This window comes from Pseudomicrostroma glucosiphilum (genome assembly GCF_003144135.1).
Source record: "Pseudomicrostroma glucosiphilum strain MCA 4718 unplaced genomic scaffold BCV69scaffold_6, whole genome shotgun sequence".
Taxonomy (NCBI): domain Eukaryota; kingdom Fungi; phylum Basidiomycota; class Exobasidiomycetes; order Microstromatales; family Microstromataceae; genus Microstroma; species Microstroma glucosiphilum.
In genome coordinates this window covers 96579-124543 of record NW_020289918.1, presented here as the reverse complement: position 1 = coordinate 124543, position 27965 = coordinate 96579, and the positions used below count along the sequence as shown (strand labels likewise).

At 55.6% G+C, this 27965-nt stretch overlaps 14 protein-coding genes across 14 annotated transcripts; 6 read left to right on the top strand and 8 right to left on the bottom strand.

The window, feature by feature from the left end:
- Positions 1-1342: 1342 nt before the first annotated feature.
- On the top strand, positions 1343-4769 carry BCV69DRAFT_178371 (hypothetical protein). Its single transcript, XM_025489548.1, has 3 exons — positions 1343-2648; positions 2724-2894; positions 2972-4769. The coding sequence occupies exons 1-3, from the start codon at positions 1764-1766 to the stop codon at positions 4295-4297; spliced, it is 2382 nt and encodes a 793-aa protein (XP_025348071.1). The 5' UTR covers positions 1343-1763; the 3' UTR covers positions 4298-4769.
- On the top strand, positions 4238-5041 carry BCV69DRAFT_178473 (hypothetical protein). Its single transcript, XM_025489550.1, has one exon. The coding sequence runs from the start codon at positions 4382-4384 to the stop codon at positions 4934-4936; it is 555 nt and encodes a 184-aa protein (XP_025348070.1). The 5' UTR covers positions 4238-4381; the 3' UTR covers positions 4937-5041.
- On the bottom strand, positions 4966-6956 carry BCV69DRAFT_312197 (MFS general substrate transporter). The gene is made up of 2 exons (XM_025494907.1): positions 6636-6956; positions 4966-6550 (listed from the first exon to the last, which is right to left on the bottom strand). The coding sequence occupies exons 1-2, from the start codon at positions 6792-6794 to the stop codon at positions 5147-5149; spliced, it is 1563 nt and encodes a 520-aa protein (XP_025348069.1). The 5' UTR covers positions 6795-6956; the 3' UTR covers positions 4966-5146.
- Positions 6957-7196: 240 nt separating this feature from the next.
- BCV69DRAFT_282420 (hypothetical protein) lies at positions 7197-10288 on the bottom strand. The gene is made up of 7 exons (XM_025492356.1): positions 9631-10288; positions 9215-9556; positions 9062-9139; positions 8595-8982; positions 8235-8507; positions 7685-8146; positions 7197-7575 (listed from the first exon to the last, which is right to left on the bottom strand). The coding sequence occupies exons 1-7, from the start codon at positions 9883-9885 to the stop codon at positions 7328-7330; spliced, it is 2046 nt and encodes a 681-aa protein (XP_025348068.1). The 5' UTR covers positions 9886-10288; the 3' UTR covers positions 7197-7327.
- A 507-nt stretch (positions 10289-10795) lies between these two features.
- On the bottom strand, positions 10796-13115 carry BCV69DRAFT_298707 (hypothetical protein; the record flags this gene model as incomplete). The annotated part of the gene is made up of 3 exons (XM_025494246.1): positions 10796-11398; positions 11480-11811; positions 11891-13115. 3 exons carry the CDS (start codon positions 13113-13115, stop codon positions 10796-10798), a joined length of 2160 nt encoding a protein of 719 aa, XP_025348067.1.
- A 988-nt stretch (positions 13116-14103) lies between these two features.
- BCV69DRAFT_287277 (RmlC-like cupin) lies at positions 14104-15251 on the top strand (the record flags this gene model as incomplete). The annotated part of the gene is made up of 3 exons (XM_025493555.1): positions 14104-14315; positions 14396-14591; positions 14676-15251. The coding sequence occupies 3 exons, from the start codon at positions 14104-14106 to the stop codon at positions 15249-15251; spliced, it is 984 nt and encodes a 327-aa protein (XP_025348066.1).
- Positions 15252-15429: 178 nt separating this feature from the next.
- BCV69DRAFT_282416 (MRG-domain-containing protein) lies at positions 15430-17341 on the bottom strand. Its single transcript, XM_025492355.1, has 4 exons — positions 17019-17341; positions 16815-16909; positions 15870-16702; positions 15430-15792 (listed from the first exon to the last, which is right to left on the bottom strand). Exons 1-4 carry the CDS (start codon positions 17085-17087, stop codon positions 15623-15625), a joined length of 1167 nt encoding a protein of 388 aa, XP_025348065.1. The 5' UTR covers positions 17088-17341; the 3' UTR covers positions 15430-15622.
- A 100-nt stretch (positions 17342-17441) lies between these two features.
- BCV69DRAFT_282415 (hypothetical protein) lies at positions 17442-18883 on the bottom strand. Its single transcript, XM_025492354.1, has one exon. The coding sequence runs from the start codon at positions 18701-18703 to the stop codon at positions 17732-17734; it is 972 nt and encodes a 323-aa protein (XP_025348064.1). The 5' UTR covers positions 18704-18883; the 3' UTR covers positions 17442-17731.
- A 649-nt stretch (positions 18884-19532) lies between these two features.
- On the top strand, positions 19533-21313 carry BCV69DRAFT_287275 (MFS general substrate transporter; the record flags this gene model as incomplete). Its single annotated transcript, XM_025493554.1, has 3 exons — positions 19533-19786; positions 19891-21028; positions 21113-21313. 3 exons carry the CDS (start codon positions 19533-19535, stop codon positions 21311-21313), a joined length of 1593 nt encoding a protein of 530 aa, XP_025348063.1.
- A 349-nt stretch (positions 21314-21662) lies between these two features.
- BCV69DRAFT_312190 (putative histidinol dehydrogenase) lies at positions 21663-23059 on the bottom strand (the record flags this gene model as incomplete). Its single annotated transcript, XM_025494906.1, has 2 exons — positions 21663-22553; positions 22643-23059. The coding sequence occupies 2 exons, from the start codon at positions 23054-23056 to the stop codon at positions 21663-21665; spliced, it is 1305 nt and encodes a 434-aa protein (XP_025348062.1).
- Positions 23060-23448: 389 nt separating this feature from the next.
- On the bottom strand, positions 23449-24209 carry BCV69DRAFT_312189 (cupin 2, conserved barrel domain protein). The gene is made up of 2 exons (XM_025494905.1): positions 23994-24209; positions 23449-23907 (listed from the first exon to the last, which is right to left on the bottom strand). The coding sequence occupies exons 1-2, from the start codon at positions 24150-24152 to the stop codon at positions 23512-23514; spliced, it is 555 nt and encodes a 184-aa protein (XP_025348061.1). The 5' UTR covers positions 24153-24209; the 3' UTR covers positions 23449-23511.
- A 166-nt stretch (positions 24210-24375) lies between these two features.
- BCV69DRAFT_259059 (FAD/NAD(P)-binding domain-containing protein) lies at positions 24376-26061 on the top strand. Its single transcript, XM_025490652.1, has 2 exons — positions 24376-24712; positions 24799-26061. The coding sequence occupies exons 1-2, from the start codon at positions 24546-24548 to the stop codon at positions 25994-25996; spliced, it is 1365 nt and encodes a 454-aa protein (XP_025348060.1). The 5' UTR covers positions 24376-24545; the 3' UTR covers positions 25997-26061.
- Positions 25662-26749, bottom strand: BCV69DRAFT_282411 (Glyoxalase/Bleomycin resistance protein/Dihydroxybiphenyl dioxygenase). Its single transcript, XM_025492353.1, has 2 exons — positions 26650-26749; positions 25662-26575 (listed from the first exon to the last, which is right to left on the bottom strand). The coding sequence occupies exons 1-2, from the start codon at positions 26724-26726 to the stop codon at positions 26137-26139; spliced, it is 516 nt and encodes a 171-aa protein (XP_025348059.1). The 5' UTR covers positions 26727-26749; the 3' UTR covers positions 25662-26136.
- Positions 26750-27479: 730 nt separating this feature from the next.
- Positions 27480-27806, top strand: BCV69DRAFT_240437 (hypothetical protein; the record flags this gene model as incomplete). Its single annotated transcript, XM_025489997.1, has 1 exon — positions 27480-27806. A coding segment is annotated over one exon (327 nt), but the record flags the coding sequence as incomplete, so codon positions are not given.
- Between the last annotated feature and the right edge of the window lie 159 nt (positions 27807-27965).

Below are 27965 nucleotides of genomic sequence, written 5' to 3'. Positions count from 1 at the left end.
CGGGTGAAGACGCTCATATTTCACACCTGTTCTTTGCAAGGCATATTGAAGCCTCAGGCCAAGTCACCAGCTTTCTCAGTCGTGTCCAGGACTCTGTCTGAGACTCGGGGAAAGGAAGCGTTACTAACGTCAATGGACCCAGCGATGAAGCACTCAAATGTTCACGAGCGGCAGATCCCTCTAGCGCATTCTCTTTACAATACAGGACTTCCAGACGACCAAGGTGAGTAGTTGCGCGCTTTTTCGAATAGCATACATCAACGTTCGCTGAAGAGTACCTCTTTCATGCACAGTCTGACGCAACGACACACACCCGTGGCGATCCAGAGATCAACATGATTGACATATGGGCACAACTAACCACCTCTCCATCGAAGGATAGACATAGTTCTGAGTCGGTGGATTGCCCACTCTGCCAGAACCTGACGGCCAGAGTACCACCCTTCGGTAGTGTCTGCGCTACGCCGTGAGTTAAATAGAGTCGTGCTCTGCCTTGATCACCAAATAGGGAGCACGAACGCTGACCCCTATCCTCTATACTCAATTGACCGTCTCGTAGAGGAGAATGTGCCAGTATCGTACTGTAACATTGTATTTCCACTTCCTGACGTGGTGCGGAAATTCGGTACGGCTGTGGTACCTAATGGATCTCTCTGTGGCTGCTCTGTCATTTTAGACACCCGCATACCGAGGATCAGATAGATAGCGTAAGGATCTTGCTTCGCTCATCCTAACTCAACCCATCGATGCGGATACTGGGCTGTGCTCACTCAAGACGCATATGGCAAGTTCCTTGTCGAGACAATTTCACGGCGACCGCCGCACTGGATGCTCTCCACCTATCCCACGGACCTTTTGAGACTCGCACAGCAGTATGGGCTGATGGAAGATGGACATCTGTGCTGAAGCCTCATGACTAGCACACAACATAGGGCCATACAAGACGAGTTCGGACAGCATTCGACGTCAGAAGTAAACATGCCAGGATGATGTCGACCTGCGTGAGGACGCAGAAGCCATCATCGACAGAGCTACGAATGACACTTCATCGCTCAAGTCGCTCTTCTTGCCCAAAGGGTCGGGTCTTGCTTTGACGCAAGTAGTTACAAAAGCTCAGATCCCATGTCAAGCAAGCTCGTCCTCACGATACACTGGAAATTGTATATCCCTCACTACGCGATGATTCAGTAGAGCCCAGGCTCATTAAGTCTCACGAAATCTGACGAAAGGTCATCGAGGACCCAGACGAAACCGATCAGCCAATGCGCTGCTCTTGCCATCACGCTGTAGGTACAATCGCCAGAACCGGCTCGCGCCCCCGAGAGGCCGATTCAGTGATCTCTGGCGGTCCCAGTCAACGCTGATCACTTGGAAAGTGCAGTATACCTACAATCTGTGCGCCTGGGCGAGCTAGACCTTATGGCTGCGTATGAACTGTACTTCCTCATTGCACATTCGACAGCCAATTCCTTCTCGTTACTTGGAATCTTGGTCCATTCTCTGGCTTTAACAGCCGCAAATCAGCTGAACGAAGGGCTGTCCCATTTTGTCCGCTACTTTGCGAGAAATGCCAACTTCGATTTGATTCTCATACGCTTTGGCGATCCTGTGGCTGCCTGAAGGTTGTGAGTAAGCGGCGGTCCCCCTGAGCCTGTAGCAGCATCGAAACTCCGTGGTGCACCCGTTGTGGGTTCGAGTGACCCTTTTCTTTCGTACGCCCGAGAAAGTGCCGCAAAGATACCAGTCGAACTGTCTGAGTCAAGATGCAGCTGACGATGTATGGCCTCTCCGGTCCGATTCGTGCCAGATTACGGACTGTTGACACGGAACGGGAGAGGCGCCGCCACTGTCTCGTACGAGGTGGACAGCCAAAAGACAGCAGTAGAGACGGACGCGAGGTTTCATTTCCTCCACCAATTCCCTTCGCAGATATACCGGTACGCCAAATGCACAAGAGCCCAAGCCTAGGGCAATCATACATCACACCTATCTGTAAGGCTCGTCCAGCAAGGAGCGTCTTTGGAGCAATGCCGAGAAAGAAGTCAAAGGCGAAAGGCAGAGTGCCTCGGCCCGCGCCGACTGCAAAGGACACTCCGCCGTACACCTTTTCGTTCCGACCGGCGAATGGACTGCGTAAGAAGACGATTGAGAAAGCTAAGGATCTTCTCCCTGAAGACCTCTGTGGCATCCTGATGGACAAGCAGCCAAATCCCCCACCACCACGACGATGGCACGATTCCTGGTGGTCGATGACCATGTCCTCTTCCTGGCCTCAATCCTCAGTATCTTCTGACCCCTCGGGCGAGCACGTCTACGACGAACAGAGGAATGAGATGGAGTACGAGGTGAAGGAGCAGTTCCGAGGTCAGGAGCATCAGGTAGGAGCGGAGGCCAAGGGCCGTCACCATCGCGAGCTTTACGTCATGCAGACCAATGCAGAAGTAGACAAATCTGTCGAACAAGTGCTGAGCTCAGCCAAAGTCACCAAAGTCTTTAGGCAGGTGAACAGCATCGTGGGCCAGGAAAAGAAAAGAAGGGCCTTGGTGGCAAGCATCTGTAGATTGAGCACATCAGTGCGTAGCGAATTGGGTGCAGCAGAGTCAGGGTATGGCAAATTTGTCCGATGCAAGAGCCTACCAATCGTCGATGTGAGTTCGTTGGGACGGCATCTCTTGGCCGCTGTAAGCTGATATTCATCGACTATCGGTCGCCTTCAATCACAGCTAGAGTATCCCCCAATGGATCTCGTAAATTTGGACGGACACATTATGGTGCAAGCAGCAGAAGTCGCAGGACAGCCTGAATGGTCGAACATGGTCTCATTCATCGTAGTCAAGAAGACAGACGCCGAAGACTTGAACAACAAGGCTGTTCGACAGGGCCTCTTCTACGTGGTGAGTCTACGCTCTTGACGCTTGGCTTGCCGATGATCGCAGCTGATCTCCTGAGGCCCTCACTCGAACACTATCAGCGCCAGATGCACCAATATCGTCCCATCACCTCCCACGTCCACTTTGCAACGTGGTGTGGCCACTTCGTACGGCTGTGGTACGCCAATGCAACTATCTACGGATGTTCTAGAGCTTTCGACACTCGCACCCCGAATGACCGAAAGGACATCGTGAGAATTCTGCTTTTCTTCTCTCTCAGGGAACATTCGGGCCAGCTGTCCGGCTACTGGAATCTTGTAGGTCAACATTCTCTCGAGATCGAGGCCGATGTCGCGACAGACAGTGCCCTTGTCAAAGCTCAAGTCACGGAGCACAGAGTACGCCCCGGACCATTCGGAAGTCGTACTGCAGTCTTCGTGGAACAAGACAAAACTGCTGAACAAGACGCAGGAAAGAGAACGCTACTTGTCAAAGTTTCGTGGCTGTACGAGCATCTGCGATTACACGAATTGACAATGCTGCGCGGCATCCAGAGTCTAGGCCTGCCATATGCTCCTCGTCCGATCGGTCTGGCAGTCATCCCAACGGCAGGCTTTCAAAGAACAACTTCGGAGACTACGAGCTCCTCAGTGACGCAGGTTGAACTTTACGAGTACACCCGGGAATACGACAGCAAGTCAGCAACCCGACATCGGACAGTCAGTGCTCTGGTGACCGAGCAGTGTCTTGGAGATTACATTGGAATGCAGGTGTCCATGCACGACCTCTTGCAGATTCACGTGCAGGTTGCCGAGCAGCTTCTCAGACTTGCAAAGGGGGGCTATCACTATCGCGACTTCAATCCCGGCAACGTCCGCCTTCTGCGTGGCACTCGTAACACACTCCTCTTCATAGACTTTGGTAACATGAGAACCAAGCTCAGCCCACTCCAGCAATCGGGGATGCAGATGTGCGACGCAGAAGCACTAGCCGCCAGAGCTGCAGATGATGGACAGTCAGCTAATCCGATCTATCTGTCCACTTGCTGTGCTAGAGCACTCAAAGATGCCTGGATCTGGACTCTCACCTTGCGGCACACTAGCGAGGACATTTACTCCGATCTTCGCGCCGGACCTGGAGGCACTAATGTTTTTGGATGCAGAAACAAAGAGCCCAAGCAGATCCTGCGACGGATTATTGACAGCTTACGAAAGGTTTTTGTGAAAAGCCATCGGTACATAGACGACCTTGAGGGTGCAGTCTACCTGCAATTTTGGCAGGTGAGTGAGCTATGGCTCGAAAGGCCTGCTCAAGCCTGCAATGAGCCTCTTCACCACATTCGGCCAACACACCTTTACTTTTGCTGCAGGTTGCTCAGAGGTGGGAAAGGACCGAGAAGGCTCGGAAAGAGCTGGAGAAAGAAATGAGAAAAGATAAAGGGAGACTGTGGGAGTCCACAATGTGGTGGGAAGACGTAAGTAGCTCGGAAACCGTGCGCTGCGCGAATACTGATGGACCCTATCTGTGGTTCGGTCTTACAGATTATGGACAAGATGCAAGGGAGGCGGACCAAAGGAGACTGGCCTGAGCTGATGTACGCATTGCGCAAGACTATTCTCTCGGCTCGAGAGAAGCTTTCTAAGACTCTTGAGCGCCAATACGATCGCAAGGTCTCTCTGGCGGCCTTTGAGGAAGCTTACAATGCCTGGGAAAACAAGCTTACGGCAGAGCAGCTGCTCGAGATTAAAGATGCCAAAGATCACTATGAGGCGGCTCGAGTGGACAAGCTGCAACTGAAACGGTTCTTCCTGGCCTTCTTTGACGGTAAAGGTCTACTCGACAACAATAGGATCCATAAGATCGAGAGGAAATGCTTCAAGGCTTGCATCAAGCTGCTCAAGGAGGCAGCAGAGAAGATGAAGGAGAAGGAGGAACAGTCGACGAGAAGGGCCGCAAAGAAATCCGAAAACCTCGAAGGGGCCGCAGAGGTATCCGGGGAAGAGGGAGAGGACGAGGATGAAAGTCCCGCTGAGAGAAGCCAGTCGGGGACTGATGAGAACGAGTAGACGATGGAAGACAGAAGAGCAAGACAACTCGTTGTTATGATGACAATGACATTGCTATTGCTGCTGATGAACAGTATGGTGACGTGACGTCTATGAGAAGTATACATATGTGCTGTGTGTGTGTGTGTCGTGACTCTGAATGCTGCCTGTACCATTTGCCCTTGTTTGCGTTGTGCGCTATACATTATGCCCTATGGCCCTAGGTTCTACTCACGCTCCCTGGCCCTCTACTCGATGGTCAAACCCCGTTGTCTCTGTCCTTCCAGCTTCTTGAAGGACGTTTCCTCTTTCTTCCGCCTCTTTCTCAGAGCGCTGGGAAGCCCCCGCACCCCGTCCTCTTCGCATTCGCCTCTCCTTGTGCTTGGCAAGGAAAAGGGCGCTTCCCATGCTCAGTGCCGAAGCCATCCACACTGCTCCAGCAAAGGCCGATCCTCCCCACCAATTGGGATTCACATCCGCTACTCCCGGTCCCCCTGCACCAGCAGTAGCGGCGGTAGGCCCAAGCAAGGCCGAGGCGATTGGTGCACCCACCAGCGCGCCAATAGAGAGGGGCACAGAGGCTACGCCCAACCTGAACCCCGGCCTAGGTCCGCCCAGTGCGAGGACAGTGGGGAAGAACAGTCCCGGTCCGGCTCCTTGGAAGAGTCCGTAGAGGATGGCAAAGGCTACAATTGACCCCGAGGAGGTACAGGCGGGCATTGCAATCGTGAGAGCTCCTGCGCAGATGGCGCAGGTGGAGAACATGATGTGCGCACCGTACCTGCCCAGCCGGTCTGCTACATAGGCAGGTACTGTCCGGCCTATGAGACTGCTGAGGTTGCTCATGGGCAGGAGCCAGCTTGCGAGACCTGGATCGATCCCTTGGGCCAAGGCGAAAGACTCGATGCTGTAAGCAGGGTAGAAGATGCCCATTACGAAGAGGGTACCGCCCGCTACGGTCAGGAGGTATACTGCACTGGACAAGAGCTCGCGTAGAGAGGCGAGCAGACCAGTGACATCGCCGTGCTGGCTGATGATGGAACGAACTCCTTCCTTTGTGCGTGCTTGACTCAAGGGTACCTCAGCGAGCTGAGCACTTTTGCCGTCCTCCTCCTCAATCGTCTCCTTGTCGTCGTCTACCTTGAGGATACTCTTGGTGACGACTCGCTCCGAGGCAGGCACCTCGGTAATGAGCAGATTGGCAGCCAAGAGGCAGCCAAGCACAATGAAAGCCGCGACTCTCACGGTCCAGCCGAAGCCCAGATCAGTGTTGCTGTAGATTTTGCTTGTGAGGAGGGAGATTGCAAAGCCTCCAAAGCCTGCACCAGTGGAGATGATACCCAGTGGGAGGTTGCGGGAAGTGGGGAAGTGCTGAGCTACCACGCCGGAGATGGGCAAGAAGACGAGTCCCAACCCGATGCCCATGCCGAAGCCCTGGGCGAGCAAGATGGGGACGAACATCCCCTGCTTGACCAGACTGAGCATAAAGTAGCTAAAGGTGAAGAGGATAGAGCCTCCGAGGAGAGTCTCCTTGAAGTAGCCCGCATCGAGGAGGATCCCTCCTGCGATGGCTACTGAGAATTCGAAGAAGATTTGTAGGGAGCCGATCCAGGAGAGAGACGAGGCGGATACGCCCTGCATGACGAGGAGAGGGTGAGCAAGGTCAGAGCGATCATCCTCTTCAGCTGAATGGCGTGCGTGATCCACTTTTTCCACTCACGGGGACATAGGCATTCCAGTAGATGGCCTGGTAGCTTCCAAAGGCATTTACGGGCCCTACCGCGGCGATTTGGACCAGCCAGGCCCCCGCGACGGCGAGCCAGGCACGCTGAGTAGGGCTGAATCGCGAGGCGAGGGTGAGGAGAGCCATTGGACCCATGAGGGGCGGTAGCTTCTTGCAAGGCAGGACGGAGGGAGAGGGAGCGAGCCCCGGCGTGTGAGTGATTGCGGATCTGGGAGTGAGTGCGGGGCCCCGATCTATGTCTTTGGTAGGACCATGAGGATGAGTAGGAGCCAAGGGTGTTCTTCGGCTCCTTTGAGGATGCAAGAGGCTGTAAGGCGAAGCGGGGCTTCGGGTGAGTCATTCGGATAATCTTCCCCATCGCGCCCGATCGCGGGGACGCGCGTAGCCCTCTTCTTCTCACAAGCCTCCATGCTCGAGGCCCTCGACAGTCTGGCCTGCGGCACCCAAGCGTCACTCTCGAATGGCTGCCGGACTGATGAAGTATTGCACGAAGAGCTGTGACACTGCATGCAGCACTTGACCTATACCTTCCGACAGTGTAGGATGGATGAAGAGTCGTTGTCATTACGAATGGACAAGGGGAACAAAAGTCTTTCTGGAGCTACTGTACAAGCGATCGCAGCGCTCGTGTCTGCTCGCCGTATCCCCCTCTTCTCGAACCCCATCTCCTAGGCAGCAGCCCCCATAGGAGCCGCTGTCCTCTTCATGTCCGGATCAATTTCATATAGACGTTCCTTCTCCAAACCCTTTTGACGTAATACATTCTTCCTAATATTGTAAGAAGCATTGCGGAATTGATAGGCAATGTGCTTGTGTGTGGGAACACCAAAGACCATGTCTAATTCTTCGAGACTGAGACTCTTGGTTTCGGGGAGGAGGAGGAAGACGAGGCAGAAGAGGATAATGTTCCAGGCGGCTGTGCGAGGAGCGGGAGGACAGAGACCGGGTGAAGAAGGGGCTAGTCTGTAAGCAAGCCATGCGACGTATCGAGCGTTATCGAGCAAGGATCTCTCTTCGATACTCACCGTAGTAGAAGAAAGATCCCGCGGGCGTAAAAGCCTTGCTCAATCGGAAGTAAGTGATAGCCAGCACGGCATTGAAGAACCACAGTACCGCAGTCGCGTAGGCCATTGCAATCTCTCGAATGTACAGCGGGCTCGCCTCTGCCGAGTAAGTGAAGGGGACTGGCCCAAAGCCGGGCGAGTACACGGCTGCAAAGAGGTAGATCCCTGTCAGCACCACGCCAATTTGCGCGGATGAGGCGGCAGGCGCGTAGAAGCCGCAGCCGGTCATGACGAGGAAAAGAGCCATGAGGGGCGTGGTGAGCAGAAGAAGACTGCGACGACCAAACGTATCGATAGTGAACCAAGCCGGAGTTGCGAAGACGAAGTTCAAGGCTCCGAAGCCGAAAGATCCGAGGAGGGCTTGGATATTGCTGAAGTTGGCATTCTTGAGGATACTGGAGCTGTAGTAGGCAATGACGTTCACTGGTAGTGGACGCGTGTGATTGGGCAGAGGTGGTCAGCAGGCGAAGGTGACACGAGCGAGGCACACCAGTGACTTGAATGTACTCACCACCACAGAATTGCTGTCCAAACATACAAATCGTCGCAGCAATGGTCGCTCTGAGGTTCCTGGGTACCGTCCACAACTCCGCCCACAGGGCTAGACCCTTCTTGGTCTGCCACTTCTTTTCTTCCTCTAGCATCACATAGGCTAGGTATAGATCTCGACATGCCTGAAGCTCAGTGTTGCGGTAGATGATGAATGACTGGAGAGCCTCCCTGTATCGACCTTTCTTCATCAGCCATCGAGGCGATTCTGGTACGAACCAGACCTGAGCCATGACTGCAGACGAGAGCAAAAGAGAGGCGAGAAAGCGTCAGTGGAGTGTCGAAAGGCTTTGCTTGACCCGAGGCAAAGGCCACAACGCACCGATCCAGGCTGGGATGGATGCAGCACCCAGCATAAGTCTCCAATTGAGTCCGGTCACAGCTGAGGTATCGGGAATGTAGTACAGCGCAATGTCTGCAATGTATCCCATCATAATGCCAAAGGCGGTCCAAGTCTGCCATTGCATGACCAGAGCACCACGAATGAGCGGTGGGGCACATTCGGCTGCAAAGACGGGCACTGTAGCCGATTTGGGGCCGATTCCGAGACCAAGCATAAGACGAGCGACAAACATGTGCTGCCAGGAGCTGGTGAGACCCTGCCAGACGCAGGTCAGGGCCGAGAGGGTAGCAGCAAAGAAGATGCTGCCTCGTCGACCGAAGTAGTGGTTCAAGGGAATTGTGAGCCAGCATCCCAAGAAGGCGCAACCCTGTCATGATGGAAGCAAAGCCCAGGAGCGTCAGCTAGGCAGCCGGGGGGGGGGGGGCACTGATTGCAAGGCTACTCACAATGTACGGGGCGCTACCGAGCAAACCCTGGAGCCAGCTGTCTCTGTCACTGCCGGAGCCAATGCCGAATTGCTCAGGCTGGGAGACGCGTACAAGCAGCGCTCGTTCGTCAGCGATCAGAAGTGAGTGGCATGTCGTTCATGTTCTACTCACGAAGACCAGCAGCGCTCCATTGATGGCAGTCTCATCCCAGCCCTGAGTCGCAGCTGCCATACTGCAGAGAATGGTCATAGCATAGAGCTTGCCAGGGTGTCTCCACTTGTGACTGACTTCATCCCTGAGCACACGCTTATCTTCTTCATCCAGCTCATCCAAACCCTCAAAGTCAAGTCCACTCTGAGCCACCAGAGCTCCCTTCTGCATGGTTGAAGTGTACTCTTCCATGCCATTCCTGGAGCAGAATTCCGCAGCTCCGGCGCAGACCTCCTGACGAGATAGACCTTCGAGGGGATTCGCAATGCGTGCATTAATGTTCACATTCTGGTCAAGCTGACCCTGATTAGCGGAAAAGGGAAAGAGGTATGAGCTCGAAAGCTACAGGCAGTATCCTTGTCCACTGACAGACTCACCTCTTTGCGAGCCATTCCCGCATCTTCAGAGCCCGTAGGAGAAGGATAGCCTTCGGCCTCCTTGGTAGCATAAGCCGTGTGTCCACTGCCGTCCTTGTCTTTCTTTCCATCTAAATCTCCTCCCTCGCCATGCTTGTGTTCATCGCCAGAGCCATTCTCTGCGCTGTTGCTTCTGTTTATGGTGTTTTCGCGATCGTCAAAGTCTCCCTGCAGGGGAGGGGCGGCGTGAGGGGAAGCAGACGCCTTTTCATCCATGATGGTCGATCAGAGTGAGCACAAGTGCTTTGAAGATGGAGTCAGTGAGGGGAGCTCTGCTAGCAGGAGCCTCTTGTACGAGTGCTGAGAGAAGCACTCCTAAGGCAAATGGGTTGGAGCAGGGACGAGGCGGACGCGGGGTACCCTTGGAGAAAAAGACTGGGCTTCGTCTTATACGTCTTGGCAAAAATTGGCTCGGCTGAGCATCGAGGTACCATTGGCCCGTGGGGTGCCTGTGCACTTCCCCACACTGCTACCCCGCCTTGCTCCCGACGTGCCGTACCCTTCTTTGCGTCAGTCCTGGAGCCCATGTAGGTCATGCGCTCCACTCTGTATGACGGCGCTGAGGGTGGACGGGGCTCTGTGTGTGTGTGCACTGTCCTGCCCACGCCGGAGCCCAGACGTCACAGAAGCTTCGAAGCGAGGGCGGAGGCGAGGAGACAGACACATCCCAGGCACGCCAAGGTCCCCGCGGGGAGGACGTGCGTGGGATCCTAAGACGCCGGAAGGGCCGCTGCTGCAGTGCATGGCATCTCGCAGCGGGCCCTGGATCCAAAGCGCGCGCGCTGCCGAGCTGGGCCCCCGCCGTCGGCAAAACGCGCCGACGATCGGCTAACGATAGAAAGCCGACAAAGGGCGAGGGAGGGCGAGCTGGTAGGAGATACGTCCACAATCCTGCCGCGAAATGATGCATGGGTATTTGATTTGTCTGAGAATGACAGGGTAGAGCTTTGTGCGACTATCAACAGGTATGATGCGTGTGTTACAGAAAGAGAATAAAAGGCGAAGAGGCGGAGGAGGTGGGCTCTGGACAGAGGACCGAGGCGGTAGAGAGGCTCTGATCAAGTCACTGTGATGCCTGCTGTGGAGATCTGCTGCCTCTTTAGCTGAGATCTGGAATTGACATGATTCATCCCCCAATTCGGCGATCGCTGGCCCACCGCTCCATCATTTGTGTGACTTTTTGAGCTTCAGAGGTGAGGACCGAGTTGCCTGCTTCTCCATCTTCGACAATGACAGCGTCGGCAAAGTCTACGAGCCAAACATGAGGCTTGATCTCAGCCTTCAGGCGGCTCAGCGGAGAGTCGTTCACTTCTAGGGCAAGCCCAGAGTCGCCTTGCGTCCCGTCGAGCTCTGATAGCTGGCGCGCAGCGGCAGCATAGGCCTTTCCACTCAGTCGCATCTGTCTTTGTGCCTCACCAATCAATCCGCCCAATTCCCAGTCCTCGACCGTCTCTGCTATCGTAGCCCCTGAGCCAGTCGAGGCAACCCGTCTCCACTCAACGAGGATGTTGGAGACACTAACGTCCCCATGGCAGACTCGTCGAGCGTGAAGCTCTGCAAACGCTGCTTCAACCGCATGATAGATTTCGCGGCCCCACAAATCTCTCCACTCCTCAAGCAGGCTCCAGATCGGCTCAGCGCGCAAACACTGCAGCATGAGCTTATCTGCGCTTGACCGAGGGTACTCGTCGGAAGGGACCAGCCCGAAGAGCCGCGGGATGAGAGCACCCTGAAGATCTTTACAGTGTCAGAAGATTGCGATCTCTCGTGTAGTCCTCTGCCGGATGCCGTTGCGGTCTGCGTCGCTCACGGGTGGATCGTCAGGCCCCTCAAACCTTGCTTCGGGTAGGGATTCGGGCTCGGGCGTAGAAGGAACCCTCTGCACCTTCATATATGCGTGACAGTAGTTGGGGCCCAAGTCGGGTACAACACCAAATGCGGGTCGACCTTTGAACTGTTCCCGAGGGCTCAGCGTCTTACGGCCCTCGAGATAGTCGCAATCGATCACACAGAGATGGACGGCAGCAAATGTTCCGCCGAGAATTGGTCCTGAGGTACAGATGTAGGAGTTGAGGAATGGGAGAACCTCGGTGCCGCTGTCAGCCGCGCCCCTGCTGGACTCTGCGAACCTCGCACTTTTTCCTGGTGGCTGGGGAAGCCGACTTGTCGCCTCCCCCTGGCTGCTGGCGACTCCTCTTTCCGGAGGGTCCGCGGGATTCACGGTCATCTTCTGAAGGCTGAGTAGACTTCGCCTTCGAGTCCTCAGGCTCTTGCACGCTCTTAGCATCTTTCTTCAGATCTTCAATGGCTTGCAAGATCCAGCCCAGCAGGAAGAAGACTGTGTTCGGAAATTGTTGGAAAGAAAAGACCGGGGAGTCTTGCCCAGAAAGCTCAGCCCTACTCTCGGCGGTTGCCCTTTCACAAGCCTGGTGACCCTCGCGGACGTCGCAGTAGGATCCTGTCGATGAGAAGACCAGTCGCAGTTCTCCATCGCCCCTATCGCCGTTTTCAAGCTGGTAAGGGAGCAGCAGGCGACCCCAATCAGCAACTAAGATTCCTTGACGGCACTCTGCCGCCAGAGGTTGAGAGCCAAGCTGAAGCAGTAGCTCCAAAGTATCGCTATCGGTGTACACTTCCCCTGCTTCTTGCTGTTTGAACGGGTTGCAACGGGCCCGCACGAGAGTCCCGATGTTTCGAGCGCTACAATAGGGCTTGCTTTCCATCGTCGCGAGGACTCGAGACCCCAAAGTCACATAAAAGTCCGCCTCAGCGTCATCAGCAGCTTGGGCGATCTTGAAACGTGCTTGAGTTCTGGATGCGTCTGCACGAGGGGAAGAGACGATGTGTATCTCACTGTCCAACGACGTGGGCAGTGGTGAAACGAAAGGCAATCCTGTCTTCTCGGCTTCACTTTCCTTCCAGCGACAGGCATCTTGACCGAGCTGGACGAGTGTCTCAGTCAGATAGAGCGTGCGCCGCTCATACTGCCAATTGAACGGCACCTCCTGCGTTCCTCGATCCACTAGAATCGGGACTGCCAGCTTCGGCGGCGCAACGAGGTCCTCTCGAACGATCCGTGCTCGCCCAGGATCGTCGACCAGATAGGCATTTATGATTTGGGACAGCCCGTCCAGAAGGTGGCAAGACCTGGTCCAGATGCTTGGCTTCGAATCTTCCTCCAGACCAGACGAAACAATGGTGACATGATCAAGGAGAGCTCGAGCCTTGCTGCGGGAATCAGTGTGGGTGCTCTTGGTTTCGTGATTGGAGGGGTTGCCTCGAACGCGAACGAAGTAGTTGAAGGCTTGATCGCTGCCACAAGACTCCATAGAGCTGACGTTACGTCCCGGATCACTGGACAACCAGAGCTCTTCAGGCCCTCCTGGATCGGTGTTCGTTGCCTTTGGTTCTCGCACGGTGAAAGTGCTTCCTGGTGCTGGCGCCATGGCAGACACCACTCCATGGACAGGCAATTGAGACTCAGAGCTGTCGTGACGATGTCACAAAGTGTACGTGAATGCCATGTAGTGGGAGTGTGTGCGTGTGGTTGTGTGTATGTGTGGAAAAGAGGGAGGGACTTTGCTATGGGACTTTGCTATGGGACTTTGTTGTGCGCGGTTGAGGTTTGTGGATACATTCTCAGAGACACATCCGAGCAAACGGAAAGGAATGCTCCCGTTTCCCACATCTCCTTCCTATCCGTGGCGCGCTCAGACTCCGAAAGTGCCGGCTTCTGGAGCAATAGGTCTACACTAACAACGGTCGAACGTAAGAGCCTCAAACGCTAGTTGCAAGAGGGTGAACTTTGTGTATCGATGACCAGGTGAGGAGATTGGAACAGAGTAAAGGGAAGAGAGATCAAGGAGGTGTGAAAGCCTAGCCGACTGCGGCCCCGGCGTCGGCGGCTTCGGCTGCGTCGGGGAGGAAGCGGAGACAGGACGGAGCTCAGGGTCGAGGCCTCAACATTTCGCCCACATACACAGCTGTCCTCTCCTCTCTCGATGTATGGAGAGGGCCGCTCAGAGCTGCCGCCTAATACAACAGGAGTCTTGGTCTGTACAACTCGAGAGGTGCACCGACCAGCCGACCTGATCATGCTCTACACTGCCAGCCTGCCTCTCTCTATCTACGCCCCCTTTTCTTCTCCCCGTGGGGAGGACGTGCGTGGGACCCAAGACGCCGAAGAAGTCGGAACGGAAGCCTCTCGTCTGTTTGGGCTAGCCTTATATCCGAGAGCGAGTGCACTAGCATCCGCCTCGCCTTGCTTTACGCTGTACACTACTCACCACCTCGCCATCGCGGCCGATACCTGACTCTTTCTTTTTGGTTTCCATGCTCCTGGCTCCCCTTCGTCGTCTCTTGCTTCTCACCCCATCCATATCAGCATACCAATCGCCCTTCCTCCCATCCAATTCGTTGCCCTCAATCCTCAACATGTCTACTGCTACCACTACCTCTCTCAATTCGACCGCCAGCAGCTGTCCTCCCCCTTCGGCTCAGCTGCGCAAATGGAATGCAAGGATGCACGATGATCATGGCTGGCTCAAGACGTTCCTCACATTCAGCTTTGCCGGACATCATGACCCAAAGTGGGATAGCTTTGGTCCTTTGAGGGTGGTGAATGAGGATCGTATCGAGGCAGGGACGTAAGTATGATATCAGGCAGGCAAGGGTCATTCGCCGGTTGCTCATCAGCTACTCCTTACTTTCTCTATGCTCCTCATAGTGGCTTCCCACCTCACTCACACGCATCCTACGAGATCTTCTCCTATGTCCTCTCCGGCGAGCTCACACATCGCGATAGCATGGGCAATCTCGAGACGCTCAAGCGTGGCGAAATTCAATACACCCGCGCAGGCACGGGTATCAAGCATAGCGAGTACAACAATCAGAAAGGTGGAGCAGGAACACATTTCATGCAGGTGAGTGGGACATCGGGCTGCGTAATGTCCATCCCAGAGCGTTTGCTGATACAAGCTTGATGTTGTGCTCTCCTTACTGTACAGATCTGGTTCATTCCAACAAGAGAAGGCCAGCGCATGTCGCCTACCTACTTCTCGACACAATCCCCCGCCGAGCTGAAGCAGGACAAGCTCCTCACCCTCATACGGCCACACTGGTCTCTTCCCGCCGAGCAACAATCAACTGGCGGTCTCCTGCAGCCCGGTCAGCCCATTCCAGCTCAAGCCAGTCTCGTAGTGAGAGCAGCTGTCCTCTCTCCCTCTTCTTCTGCAGGGGGAGACGCAACGCAGAGTGCTGGAGTGACACACACCTGGGGTCAGGACACGGATGTAGAGTCGTCCACGGGAGAGGAGCGCTGGGGCGTCATCCACCTCGCGATGAACTCCGGCTACAAAGACCCGAAGAGCAGGACAGCCTCTGGAGTGGGAGCCAAGCCTGACGAATCGAAAGTCCGGGTGGAGCTGCTTTCAGGCGAGGGCGAGATGCAGGGGGAAGGTTACGAGCTGACGGAGGGTGACGCACTCTTTGTCAAGGGAGCGAGGGTGGGGCAGCAGGTACGGGTGAAGCATCTTGCTGGAAGAGAGGCAGAGTTCCTCCTGTTCGATCTGCAGAGGGGATGAGCGTATACCGATGCACGGGAGGCTTTGTCGCCTCGCATCTTTGGCAGCGGATAGAAGCCCAATACGTTCCTTGTACATAGCCCTTGGCGGCATACCTAGTCCATACACGTGCGACTCGTACTTTGCACTTCGTCTGACCGTAGAGGGGTCTCTCAGCTGCTTCATTCTATGCTCTGTTCTCGTTCCACTTCCGGGTCACGTCGAGGGACAGTTCGAGAATATTGATTGAGTACAAAAGTCCCCACAGGCTGGTCAATAGGCCCTTCTTCTGCCAATACATACACCTTCGCCGTCAAACGTAAATCTCAGGTGAGCCTCGCGCAGCCCCATCTCGCTGTCCTGCCCCATACAGGAACCCCGTCCTCCCTCCTTTAGACTAGGCTCACTCGATGATAAGCCGGACTGGCCACTTCGTACTTGGAGGCAAAGAGCTTGGGCTTCTCCTTGACCATGAAGGCGAGGAAGTCGTCCAGGTGCTCCCTTAGGATCACCACCGAGTCTGCGTCCAGGGTCGTGTGGGCGATGATGGAGGGGAGATTGACTGGAGAGGGGGGAAAGAGGGAAAGCAAGTCAGCAAGTGGTGGTCTCCTCTTGTCCTGAATCTACGGTCTTACTCACCGAAAAGCCTCAAGAGGTGCTCAGCGCCATAGATCTCGCTGGGCTGCTTCTCCTCAGTCTCCTGTCCACCAGTAGGCGTCACCTCTCTCTTGCTCTTTCCTTCCTCTGCACTGAAACCAGCTCCACCCCTATTCCTACCAGTCATGGCAGCAGCAGCCCCTTTGCTGATCTGCAGGTATTGCGTCCGCTCGAAGCGATATAATAGGTTGTTCCCCAGAGCCTTGTCAAAGTATAGCTCGAGGCCAGACAACACTTCGTCCAGTACCGCTAGAGGTTGTGTCAAGAGCCGTGAGGATCCACTGCCGCTACCAGTTGCTCCATCTTTGCTGTCTTTGCTGTTCTTGCTTTCTCGTTTCTTGCGCTCTTCCAAGACGTGATCCCTGTACATCTTTAGCACATCCTTCACGTTGGGCTTCTTCGGTAGCGGCACCAGCTGATCGTACTTTGTCACATTCTCCCAATCGTCGACCAATTGCACCTTGAGTGCGTCCGGAATGACGATTTTGATCTCTGGGCGACGCAGAAACTCTTCTTCATCGCCTACTGCATCACGTCCGCGCTTTGATGCTGAAGCTCCACCCGCTCCTGCAGCTCCCGCACTACCACCCCTTCGACCCTTCTCGTCCGAGTCTCGCGGACGTTTGCGCGAGCTTCCAGAGTCCTTCGATCCACCAGCAGAGGATGAGGCAGCAGCAGAAGCGGCAGCAGCGGCTTGCCTCTCCTGCTCCTTCTCCTTGCCCTTGTTCTGTGCAGCGAGGATGAGAGCTTTTTGCCGTGTGATGTTCTCATCATTGAACTTCAACACTCGCGATTCAGGAACCCATTCGTCCCAGCTAGAGAGTTGGAATAGCGGCAGCGTTCTACGTGAGCCTCCAAATGTCCCAAAGTAGATAGTCTGCTCTTCTAGAGAGACTTGCGTCTCTTCCTTCCAGCCCTTGCGCTCACCTTGCCTTCCACCCTTGGTAGTGGACGAAGTAGTGTGGTCCAGTGAATCCCCCTTCGGACGGGTCAGTCCCTGTCCAGATCTCTGCTTTCAGGACCTGCGAGAGCGCAAGCAACAGGAGCGAGGATTCTGTCAGACTGTCGACTCATTCACTCCTTCACACACAAGCCTGCCTAGCTCGCCTCCGCATTCCGCATTTGACTGACCTTGGCCTGGTAGATGAGGGGTCCGTGATAGCACAGCACCTTTTCGTTCGCCTGAAAGGTCGTTGTCATTGCTAGCTACAGTTGAGAATATTAGCTTAGCTCGAGAATGTGGTCGTGATGGGCTGCACCTGTAGGAACTTCTGAGGACGCGCTTTGCTACTGCAAAGTCGTCTTGGGCAAGGCTCTTCCAGTCTCGAAGAAAGCTAGAACGTGTGAGGATGTAAGGAGCTCAGGAACACGGACTCCGATGAATGGGACGTCCTGCGTTAATGCAAGGCGCTGGGTATCGTGATGCAGAGCTAGGGTGGTCGACAAGAGGTGGTACAGTGAGGCGGAAGGAACACGTCCATCTAGCAACCCAAGGTCGTGCCTGAGCATCTCCGCGCGCGACTGAGTGACCCTTGCGCGTGAGCCCACCGCTCCCTACTGTACCACTGCACCACTTCACACCATGCTCAGAGCCACAGATACGACCTTGGAGCTTGCGTGAGAAGCATATATCACGCAATCACATTTTGGAGATTGACACAAGATGGCGTTCTTTGTGGTCTTTGCGACCATCGATGCTCTACGAAGACAGCCCACTGAGGGCAAATACGAGGCGCTGTGCGCTCCTGCCACTAGACCTCCACTCCATAGTCACCCCGCTGACCGACATCACTTCTCAATGCGATGGTTGTTGACTGATGGCATAGTGGAGCAGGGTACTCATGTCAGCTTATCCTCACGTCGAGATTGGGTTGGCCTTCATTCGCATGGTACTCACTCAGATCACTGGCGCCCTGGATGTGCTGCACGGCTGCCTCGAGCACCTTTCCTGGCTTGAGCTCTGCAAGCGCCCTGACGACGTTGTGCAAAGTCGGCAGCTGCTCAAACGTGCCCGGAGTAATCGTCAACGTGACTTCTGCTCCATCTACAGAGGTGCTTTCTTTGGGATTGCAAGGATCCGGCGAGGGGAATGGAGCCTGGTAGGAGAGGATGTGGGGTGCACCTGGAGGGGCCGGATTGAACGTGGCATAGCTGGCATCTGCTTTGCCCGGCTCACCCACGGCGGGCACGTATCGGTGGTGAAGGAAGCCATGCTGCGAGGGATGGCTGAACAGTTCACCCTTGCGGGTAATAGCTGGGGCCGTGGTAGGGTTGTGGTCCTTCAAGCCCTTGAGCTCCATCTTCATGAACTCGTAACCGTACCAGCCCGCTGTATGCACACGAGTCTTGCCGTCTTCCGACACGGCTCCGTCGGGGAGCTCTGCCCAGAGCTTGCTGAATCCAAGCTCTTCACGACCCGTCGTGATTGGGTCTGTGAAGCTCTCGAACAGCACAGCCATGTACGAGGCCTTGTATGGCGATCCGTCCTTCTGCTGAGCCCTGCGGCAGACGACATCGCTAATGTAGACTCCCCAGGTATTGTAGCCTCTTCCTGCGAGCCAAGGCAACTTGCGCAGCTCCATGACTTCAAAGAGCACATTGGCCTTGTCCGCCGCGGTCGTCGAAGGAGGCTCCACTGTATAGCCTTCGGGAAGGATGGCTTGCACGGCTGCTCGGTCGCATTCCACTACGATGCCTACGGTCCTCGTCTCTGCCTTGGACCAGTCGAACCTCTTGCCATTCGGGTCTTGACGAGGGCTGGGAGCCGGACCAAAGCCGACGGGTACTCGATGGAACTGCTTTGTTGCTTCAAACATGGTGCTGGTGGTAGTGGTAGAGGAGGCCAATAGCTTTCCGTATGCTCAGATGTGTTCCCAAAAAGTCCCGGTGCACGGCCTGCTCTTGTCGGGATTGAGGGGGCATCGGACAGGACCCTGAGCCTGGCCGGGGGTGTCCAGTAGCTCGGAACGCGTACAAGTCGATGTGGGTTGTGTGGGGTCGGCCTCGGCCGTCTCGGGTGGGGGCAGATGTGGGGGCCCGGGGGTGAGTCAACCGCGGGACGACAGCCACGAGGGCGTCCCAACAAGGGGCGCAGCGATTGACTCGGCCGAGGGGAGAAGCTGGGTGATTGCTCTGGGCCCAAGGTGAGACAGGGAAGCGTGAAGTCCCCCCCCCAAAAGGGGCAGGTTGTGGTCTTATGACCCGTGCCTGACTTCTTCTGGCCTTGTGCCCTATCTGCACTAGGCTCGATCGGCCCTGGCACTTGGCCAGCCACGCGTTTGCTGTCAATGGTCGGAGTGGATGTGGTACCGAAGCCGGTGTGTGGCTGTCCCGCCACCCGAGGCCCGACTATTTGTGTACTGGGGCCTGGTGCCCCGCACACCATGGCGCCAATCAATCGTCTGGGGCCCCATGTCACATCTCAATACACGTCCAAGCCACAGCCCCGCATCCCTCCGGCCCCTCTTCTGCTTATAAGAAGGGCTGCATCCATCTGTCAACCAACAATGGTCCGCACCAGGCGAGCAACTCCATACCTCCAATCCCTCCCTCGACACACTATCTAATACCCTTTTGCCACCTCGCGCCATGGGCCAATCAGACCTAAATCTAGAGTCGTCCTCTTTGGACAACAAGGAAGCCGGCATGTACAACACCACATCCAACGTTGCCGCCCTGGACCGGACGGCCTCGCGGATGACCTGCCTCGGTGAGGAGGCTGGAACCGTGCGAACCGAAAACCGACAGGGAGACATCCTCTTGCTGCCAAGTCCCTCGAATGATGCCGACGATCCACTCAACTGGTCAAAGGCTCGCAAGTGGTGGATCACCTGCGTCGTCTGTGCAGCCGTATTTTGCTGCAACTTTACCACTGCTGGACCTACTATCGCTATCGTGCAGTGAGTACAGAGCAAGCGACTGAGGTTGACTTGGTTGAGCTTTTTGAGACAGACGGCAACAGAGACTGACCTATTATACCTTTGGTGCCCGTTGTGCTACACAGGACTGCTATGGATTTTGAGGTCATGCCAGCTAAAGCTGCCTACCTCTTCACAAGTGCTGCGCTAGTACAGGGTCTGAGCATGCTATGGTGGGCTCCGATGTGCGCCAAGTGGGGCCGACGACCCGTCTACGTCTTCAGCTTCGTCCTTTACACCATCTTCGCATTCGCATCCGGTGCTTGCAAGACCTGGTCTCAGCAGCTGGCCTGCCGTATCATCATGGCAGCAGCCTCTGGTGCCGGTGAGGTGCTTGGACCCCTCACCATCGCAGACATCTGGTTCCTACACGAGCGGACACTACCAATCAGCTTGTACAACGTCTTCCTCAGCGTCGGTGTAGGACTGGCTCTATTCATCGACGGATGGATCACCGCTGGTTCCGGATGGCGCACAATCTACTGGGTCTCTGGCGCCATCATCGGCCTCGTCACCATTGCCGTCATCTTCTCTTTCCCAGAGACCAACTACCGACGTGGCCCTCAGCCAACCGTTACCCTCACACAGAAGCGTGTCCTGGACCACAGCAAGAAGCAGACTTACATGCAGAGCTTGAGCGTCCTTCCCAAGCAGACTTGGACCCACGACAGCTGGACTATGCTCTTCCTGCGACCAATTGCTCTCATCGCCTACCCAGCTGTGGCCTGGACCGCCCTCGTCTTCGCCGTCACCATCGGTGCCATCGTCTCAGTCACCTCCAATGTCGCCATCGCTTTCGGTCAGACCTACCAGTTCGGTCCCGGCCTTACAGGCAGTTGCTTCATCGCCGCCGTCATCGGCTCTCTGCTTGCGCTGCTAGGAGGTTGGGCTACTGACAAGTACTCGACGAGGCGCACACACGACAATGGAGGTATTCGAGAGCCCGAGATGCGCCTCCTGCCCATCTTGCCTGCCCTCATCACCACTCCTCTGTCTCTGGTCCTCTACGGTGTTGGCATCCAGCATGGACTACACTGGATCTGCCCCACCATCGGTCTTGCCCTCATCAACTTCTCCGCCGTCTGGGCAACTACCAATGCCATGGTCTACATGATCGATTGTCTCAAACCTCTGGCCGAAGAGTCCGTCACATCCGTCTTGGCGTACAAGGCTGCCTTTGGCTTCCTTCTCTCCTTCTACACCAACCCCTGGATTGCCTTGATGGTGAGTCTTCCGCAGGATCCGACTTTGACCTTCTCACCGTGACTCAGTGTACTGACCATCAATTCTCCTCTTTCACGACAACAGGGCTACCAAAACATGTTCGGAACCTTTGCCGGCATCTCCAGCTTCTGCCTTGCCCTCGTCTTCATCTTCATGATCTGGGGCAAGCCCATTAGGAAGAATGCTCTGCAATGGCGTCTGATTCAGAAGCTCAAGTGGCACGCTGACCGTGATGACATCGTCATTGAGGATGAAGATGAGACACCTGTTCGCTCCCTCTCTTGATTTGAATTGGACTTGGAGTTGTTGCATATACTAGCCTGTAACCTATGGAAACGTTGTATGGCCCGATTGTCACTGTAATGGAAATTCGCCTATGGAACTGAAACAAGATGTGATATTGTTATGCCACATGGTCTGAAGAGGTCAAGGTCGGCGACGAAATGGTGCAAATACATGAGCCATCAAGCGCAGGGTTGCGTAACACCTGCTAGACCATCCTAAAGGTCAGCCGGAGAGTGATCAGACAAACCCGAACACAGCCGCGATGTCGGCAAGAGCGGAGTGAAAAGCTACTGATTAATGAGATTGAGATGTTGGGGAGACCGTAATGGGAGCAACTACACGAAGTCTTCTACTGGATCCAATCCACCTTGTCGCCAAGGTACAGGTGCGCTCTCACATCACCACTACGCGCATGTCCCTCGAAGTTCTCAGCCCGAGCAGCTCGACCACAAAGACGACCGAGCTCGCCAGACGCTTCATCGTCAATCACGTGCTGATAGCTACAAGTCTTGAGGAATTTACCCACCCAGAGACCTCCAGTGAAGCGAGCAGCTTTGCGGGTAGGTAGCACGTGGTTTGTACCGATGCACTTGTCTCCGTAGCTGGTGCAGGTCTTCTCGCCCAAGAAGAGGGCACCGTAGTGAGACATCTTGGTAAGAGCCTCGCGGGGGTTCTCCGTCATGACTTGGACATGCTCGCTGGCGAATTGATCTGCCAGAGCGTACATCTCGTCTAGGGACGAGACAACGATGACTTGACCGTGGTCAGCCCAAGACTTGGAAGCGACATCGGCTGTCCTGAGGGTCTTGAGCTGTTTTTCTACCTCTGCAATAGCGTCCATTGCCAGCTGCTCTGACGTGCTGATGAGGATCACAGGAGTGTCGTAGCCGTGCTCGGCTTGCGACAGCAGATCGCAGGCAACAGTGTGGGCACGGGCCTTGGCATCCGCCAGGATCAGCAGCTCGGTAGGTCCAGCGAAGAGGTCGATACCAACTTCTCCAAAGAGCTGACGCTTAGCCTCTGCCACGAATGCGTTGCCAGGACCGGCCAAGAAGTGGACCTTGTCGATGGTCTCCGTGCCAACCGCCATGGCAGCAACAGCTTGCACACCTCCGAGAAGGTAGATTTCATCTGCTCCAGCGAGGTGCATGGCAGCCACTGAGGCGTGGGGGATTTCACCAAGGATGGGCGGTGTGCAGCCGATCACTTTCTTGCATCCTGCGACCTTTGCGGTCAGAATCTGAGAAGCAGAGGAAGGGCATGGTTTACGAGGTCGTCAATTTGACATGATACTTATAATGCCAAATTCTCGATTGTCGCTGTACTTACAGTCATATGAGCTGAAGCCAGCAGGGGGTAGCGACCACCGGGAATGTAGCATCCGACCTTCTCGATCGGGACATTCTTTTGACCGAGGATGACACCAGGCTGCGTCTCAATTTCAAAGTCGGTGAGAGAGCTCCGCTGGGCTTCCGCGAACCGTCTGACATTGGCCTGCACTTGCTTGATGTCCTTGACGGTCTGCTCCGGCAGAGCCGCAATGGATGCATCGATCTGCTCCTGAGTCAAGCGGAATGACTTGGGAGACCACTTGTCGAACTTCTCAGAAAATTCTCGAACGGCAGCATCGCCCTCGGCCCGGATCTTCGCAATGGCAGTCTTGACAATCTCGACGACATGAGGGGGAGACGACGTGTCTTGAGTCTCTTGGCTCTGGGCCACCTTGAGGAATGTTTGGACCATGCTGTGCTGTTTTTGGAGTTCAGAAGTGACACCTTTGATAATTTGCGACTCCAATAGAGCAAGATTGACCCAAGAAGTCGTACCCTTTTGACGTCTGTCGCGACCGCGCTCTTTCCGCATTGTCACCCCGCTGACTCCACGGCTCACCCTCGGACTGCTCCCCCACATATCTGTTCTGATTGCCCCCACCCCCCTGCACCACCGCTGCCATTACCCCACACTTCCTTACCCCACCTTGTCGGATGTCTCGGCCACCACCGCTGCCGCCACCACCACAATGTGCGCAATTGGCAGCGTAGCACGTTGATGCTTTCGGAGGCGGGCCAGGCAGAGGCGGCTCCAATGGCCGCTCACAACGGGAACATTCGTACAACGGCACGATTCAGACGGCTCAAGGTGGAGGAAGCATTCATTGCAGTATCAGGCTAATAGATTGTTCAGAAGAGCAACGGAAATCACTGTTGAGCGCTATCAGGGTATCCTTCGTCCTGCAAGCGCTTGCCATCGATCACAATCGGCTTTGCGTCCAGCAACACGTATGCCACCCTGGTCCACTCCTTTGTGTTGTTCCTCCAGAGATGGTTGGTACCCTTTTGAACGCATACCTCGCTCTGCTTCAATGTGCGCTTCTCCCCAGAGTCGAGCTCCACCTCGATCTCTCCCCACAGCACAATGCCGTAGTCGACGCTTTGTGTTCGATGCATGGGAGACTGGATTCCAGGTGGGAAGTCAACGATCCGTAGAACCGAGCCTCCGTTTTGGTTGTGGGAGCTACCGGAGAAGACGGGCCTCAAAGCGCCATCCCGGGTGTCCATGTTGTCAGACGGGGACTCTTCAGTAGACCACATCACCTTTGGGAATGCAGGCGAAGCAGGTGTTTCAGTATTTGACATATTTTACAGGACAACCAGGCGCTTCTCGTGGAGCCTCTACTCACCGCGAAGGTAGCATGTTCTTCCGTCAGGTCCAGCCGCTTGATCTCATCTTCACTTGCGACGACGGCTTTACCGTCTTCGCGATGACCAGTCACGATCCTGCGGATGGTGGGAGCATATTTGCCCCCAACGGTGATGTCGAATGGCTGCGAGGAAGTCATGGCGTACGAGGGTGTTGCAGAGCCGTTGCAAAGAGAGGTACAAGAGGAAGTGCGATGCCAACGAAGAGCTTGCACTCAAAATTCGTGTGGCCCCTCCCTCAATGGATCACCATAGCCGCTGTCGGAGTTTCGCGACCCCCCACTCGGACCTCGGTGGGGGCAGACGGGAGCGGGAGCGGGAGTGTCGTGGTCCCTGCATACGCATCAGCAACGCAGCGAGCATCGAGGGCGTCCGGGGTAGTCGAGGTCCGAACTGGGTGTCCGAACCTTGAAGCCACGAGACTATCCTCTCGAGCCTCGAAGCAAGGCCGATCGGGTCTGCTCCTTAAGTTACAAAGCTCTCCCAGCTCCCTTATCCATTCTTTCCTTACGTCCAGACCTCTACAAGTCATCATGTCCAAGTATTCCGAAGCCAGCTCCACCGCACCTCAAGGCCTCAACATCATCATCGTGGGTGGTGGTATTGCGGGTCTTGCTGCAGCACGGACCCTACGAGAGCGCCACAATGTGACTGTGCTCGAGCAATGGGGAATGAAGTCTGAGACAGGAGCTGCCATTCAGTGAGTATGGAATCGACTCTACTTCGCTTCGTGGTCATTCGTCGAGATCGCATCCAGAGCTGACTTCCACCCTTATGTCCCATTAGCACCGGGCCCAATGCTTCCAAGCTGGTTCTGAAGTGGGGAGTCGATTTGTCAGAGAGTCCCCATTTCAAAGTGGTGCGCGAGCACACCGGCAAGGGCAAGAAGGTCATGGAGCAGCGCCTCGACCCAGCCGCCATGTGGGGTGCACCGTGGCTGCTCAACCACCGTGTGACTCTGCACAAACAACTCTTGGCAAACGCCACCGCTGATGACGGCACGGTCCCCGGTAAGGCACCCAAAATCTTGCTGGGCAAGAAGGTAGTCCGGGCCAATGTGGACGACACTTCAGTCACTCTTGATGACGGCACCGTCTTGAAGGCAGACATTCTCATTGCGGCCGACGGAATTAGGTCTGTCATCCAACGCGAAGTCATCGGCGACACACTGGTAGCCAAGCCAAGCGGTCACTCAGCCTACCGCTGCCTGATTCCAGGAGAGCCAATCAAGGCCGATCCTGAATGGAGCTACCTCTTCGACACATCGGGTTGCAATATCTTCCTGGCCGAAGATCGCCGAGTCGTTGCCTACACTTGCGCTTATCAAGGTCGAGACTACATCAACATCGTAGCTGCTTGCCCAGACAAGTCGCTGTCCGAGGGAGTCGATTCAAAGGAGAGCTGGTCTGAGAGAGGCTCCGTCGCTGAGCTCGTCAAGACCTTTTCAGACTTCTCACCCGCAATCCAGCGGTTATTGTCCTACAGTGAAGAGTGTGGTCTGTGGCAACTGCGAGACCAAGACCCTCTCAAGAATTGGCACAAGAACCAGACCGTACTGATTGGTGATGCAGCTCATCCAATGCTGCCGCATCTTGGTCAGGGTGGCTCACAAGCAATCGAGGATGCAGATATGCTGGGCTACTTGTTCAAGGACGTGGACTCAACAGCGTCGCACAGCCTCATCGAGAAGAGGCTGCAGAAATTCTTTGAATTGCGGTGGCCGCGTGCTACCTTCTGTCAAGAGAACAGCAGATCGCAAGCTCTAGGTGTCCGTGAGAACGACGCCGAGCTTGGTGTGCCCATCTTGAACCCCTTGAAGACCGCTCACTATCTCTATACCTACGAAGACGGAGAGACGTGGGCTGCTCAGCAGGCAGAGGTGGGAAAGGCCAAGAATGAGTCCATGCTTGACGCAGTTGACAGATCCATCACTGTCCCGCCTCAAGTAGCACAGGCCACCGCACCACAGGTTGCAACCATCTGATTCGTAGCGTCCTCATTGTACTTTCGTCTGCTTCACATCGTCATCGTCAATTTCACCATTCACGCTTATACACACGAGAAGTGAAGCTCGAATCCCATGTATAGTGTTCTATGACGCAGTACCTGTGCCTCGCTGTGTTCTCATTGCGCAGTCACCTCCTTGGCCTTGTGCATCGCCTGGGGCACCAGCTCAATCCAATTCCCGTCGGGATCAGCGATAAAGGCAACCTTGGAGAAGATGAAGTCTGTGGAATTATGAAATGCCGGGGTGTCTGTCGGTAGACCCATGACGCTCATGGAGGTTGGCGGACCCAGTGGCTTGATCACCCGGACACCCTTGTCATCGAATGCTTCTGCCTTGGCTAGAATGACCTCGACGTCTGGCACGGACAGTCCAATGTGGAAGTACCCAAGCGGATTAGTCGCGGGGACTCCGTTGGCTTCTGGACGTGACGGCTGTGTCCCGTGAAGGTAGAGCAGCTCGATTAGACCCGCCCGACTCTGCATTGATTTGAAGATTTCACTCGTGGGTATCCCTGGTATTGGTTGACTGAGAAAGATGACAGTTTGCGGACCAGTACTGCAAGCACAGGAGGGTCTGGCATTAGCTGTCCACGCAGCCACGCTCCTGAGTGCTTCTCCGAACAGACTCACTTCCAGGTCATGACCTCCTGAAAGCCTAGCACCTCACGGTAGAAGCGAAGGCTGCGATCGGGATCACTAATTTTCATACAGGTATGATTCAAGATGATCTGTCCTGCCGCTTCGCTGCTTTCGCTCGCTACTTCATCTGAGCTGTTGGGCACCCAGCGAGTAGGCCAGTATGAGAATGATCAGGTCAATAGGATGCTTACACTTCACTTCACCTCACTTCGCATACCGTACTGACCCAATCTTGCGCTCCCCTGGCTTGAGCTCTGACCAGGCGACCATGGAGGATGATGTTTGTCTGAACACGTCAGTCGTATCGAAGCGTCCCCCTTGCCGTGTCGCATACGCAGCGCTCGATCTTCGTTCCGGACGGACGATGCTACTGGTAGCTCTAGCTTGGCCCGTCACCGGGCCATTGCGTGCAGCTGGCGGACGCTGTGGGGCCGGACGCACCGCTGCAGCATGGTGATTCGCGGGCCCCCCCCCCCACCCGATAGGGGGAACGTGTGGGGTAGCAACGTACGGCTGTCCGGCTGTCCGGCACAAGGCCTCTCACGGAGCAGGGCAGTGAGCCGACGCGCGGAAGCCACCGCGTCCTCCCCGCAGAGAGGCGGCTTAGCAAGGTTTGGCCACATCTGCATCCTCGTACCCCTTATCCCCCCCACTATCCCACCCCCGCAGTCCGGGCTTCCCGAGCCGAGGGCTTTGGTCTTTGGTGCTCCACAATGAGTCGCACCACTGATTCCTCTTCTCCCAATTCAGGGCCGCAGACCAGTGGCCCTCCAATCGCTCCCACCAATAAACCCGCGAGGCCGAGACGTCCGCCTGTCCGAGAGGAAGACCGTACACCCTGCCCGGTGTGCGAGCGGTCCTTCAGTCGCCCAGAGCACATGTACCGGCACTTGCTCATCCACCAAGGCCAGGAAGATGGCATGCAGCAACAACACGTCTGTTCGGTGTGCAACAAGGAGTACTCTCGAAAGGATGCCCTTCTCCGCCATCAACAGACGCATGGACCAGAAGTTGCGGACGCGCTCGCCGCCAGCTCTCGTCTGGCCTCGCCGGACCAGCGACGAGCTCCAACTAGAATACGAAAAGCTTGTGAGCGCTGTTCTCGCATGAAGATCCGTTGCGATGGCCAGAGACCATGCCAGAAGTGCGTGGGAAAGCCGGCGCTGGCTCGTGACTGCAGCCGGCAGGTGGACGACAATGACTCGGATGCGCAGTCGTCTGCCCACCAACGCCTGCTGCAAAGCTGGAGAGCGAGGCAGAATTCTCGCCCCAGTCAAGCTTCTCATCGATCCGACTCGTCTCTGGAC

What these genes read in the sequence shown, in the direction of transcription:
- BCV69DRAFT_178371 (XM_025489548.1), top strand. Translation starts at nt 1,764, where the DNA reads ATGCAGCTGACGATGTATGGCCTCTCCGGTCCGATTCGTGCCAGATTA. An exon ending in AGAGCCTACCAATCGTCGAT is followed by an intron (nt 2,649 to 2,723) that starts GTGAGTTCGTTG and finishes CTTCAATCACAG; the next exon opens with CTAGAGTATCCCCCAATGGA. An exon ending in GACAGGGCCTCTTCTACGTG is followed by an intron (nt 2,895 to 2,971) that starts GTGAGTCTACGC and finishes GAACACTATCAG; the next exon opens with CGCCAGATGCACCAATATCG.
- BCV69DRAFT_178473 (XM_025489550.1), top strand. Translation starts at nt 4,382, where the DNA reads ATGGACCCTATCTGTGGTTCGGTCTTACAGATTATGGACAAGATGCAA.
- BCV69DRAFT_312197 (XM_025494907.1), bottom strand. Translation starts at nt 6,794, where the DNA reads ATGGGTCCAATGGCTCTCCTCACCCTCGCCTCGCGATTCAGCCCTACT. An exon ending in ACTGGAATGCCTATGTCCCC is followed by an intron (nt 6,551 to 6,635) that starts GTGAGTGGAAAA and finishes CTCGTCATGCAG; the next exon opens with GGCGTATCCGCCTCGTCTCT.
- BCV69DRAFT_282420 (XM_025492356.1), bottom strand. Translation starts at nt 9,885, where the DNA reads ATGGATGAAAAGGCGTCTGCTTCCCCTCACGCCGCCCCTCCCCTGCAG. An exon ending in TCGGTAGCGCCCCGTACATT is followed by an intron (nt 8,983 to 9,061) that starts GTGAGTAGCCTT and finishes CCATCATGACAG; the next exon opens with GGTTGCGCCTTCTTGGGATG. An exon ending in ATCCATCCCAGCCTGGATCG is followed by an intron (nt 8,508 to 8,594) that starts GTGCGTTGTGGC and finishes TCTCGTCTGCAG; the next exon opens with TCATGGCTCAGGTCTGGTTC.
- BCV69DRAFT_282416 (XM_025492355.1), bottom strand. Translation starts at nt 17,087, where the DNA reads ATGACAACGACCTTTCAGGCGAACGAAAAGGTGCTGTGCTATCACGGA. An exon ending in CCCTCATCTACCAGGCCAAG is followed by an intron (nt 16,910 to 17,018) that starts GTCAGTCAAATG and finishes GCGCTCTCGCAG; the next exon opens with GTCCTGAAAGCAGAGATCTG. An exon ending in TACCAAGGGTGGAAGGCAAG is followed by an intron (nt 16,703 to 16,814) that starts GTGAGCGCAAGG and finishes CCAACTCTCTAG; the next exon opens with CTGGGACGAATGGGTTCCTG.
- BCV69DRAFT_282415 (XM_025492354.1), bottom strand. Translation starts at nt 18,703, where the DNA reads ATGTTTGAAGCAACAAAGCAGTTCCATCGAGTACCCGTCGGCTTTGGT.
- BCV69DRAFT_312189 (XM_025494905.1), bottom strand. Translation starts at nt 24,152, where the DNA reads ATGACTTCCTCGCAGCCATTCGACATCACCGTTGGGGGCAAATATGCT. An exon ending in AAGAACATGCTACCTTCGCG is followed by an intron (nt 23,908 to 23,993) that starts GTGAGTAGAGGC and finishes GCATTCCCAAAG; the next exon opens with GTGATGTGGTCTACTGAAGA.
- BCV69DRAFT_259059 (XM_025490652.1), top strand. Translation starts at nt 24,546, where the DNA reads ATGTCCAAGTATTCCGAAGCCAGCTCCACCGCACCTCAAGGCCTCAAC. An exon ending in GAGACAGGAGCTGCCATTCA is followed by an intron (nt 24,713 to 24,798) that starts GTGAGTATGGAA and finishes ATGTCCCATTAG; the next exon opens with CACCGGGCCCAATGCTTCCA.
- BCV69DRAFT_282411 (XM_025492353.1), bottom strand. Translation starts at nt 26,726, where the DNA reads ATGAAAATTAGTGATCCCGATCGCAGCCTTCGCTTCTACCGTGAGGTG. An exon ending in CAGGAGGTCATGACCTGGAA is followed by an intron (nt 26,576 to 26,649) that starts GTGAGTCTGTTC and finishes CTGTGCTTGCAG; the next exon opens with TACTGGTCCGCAAACTGTCA.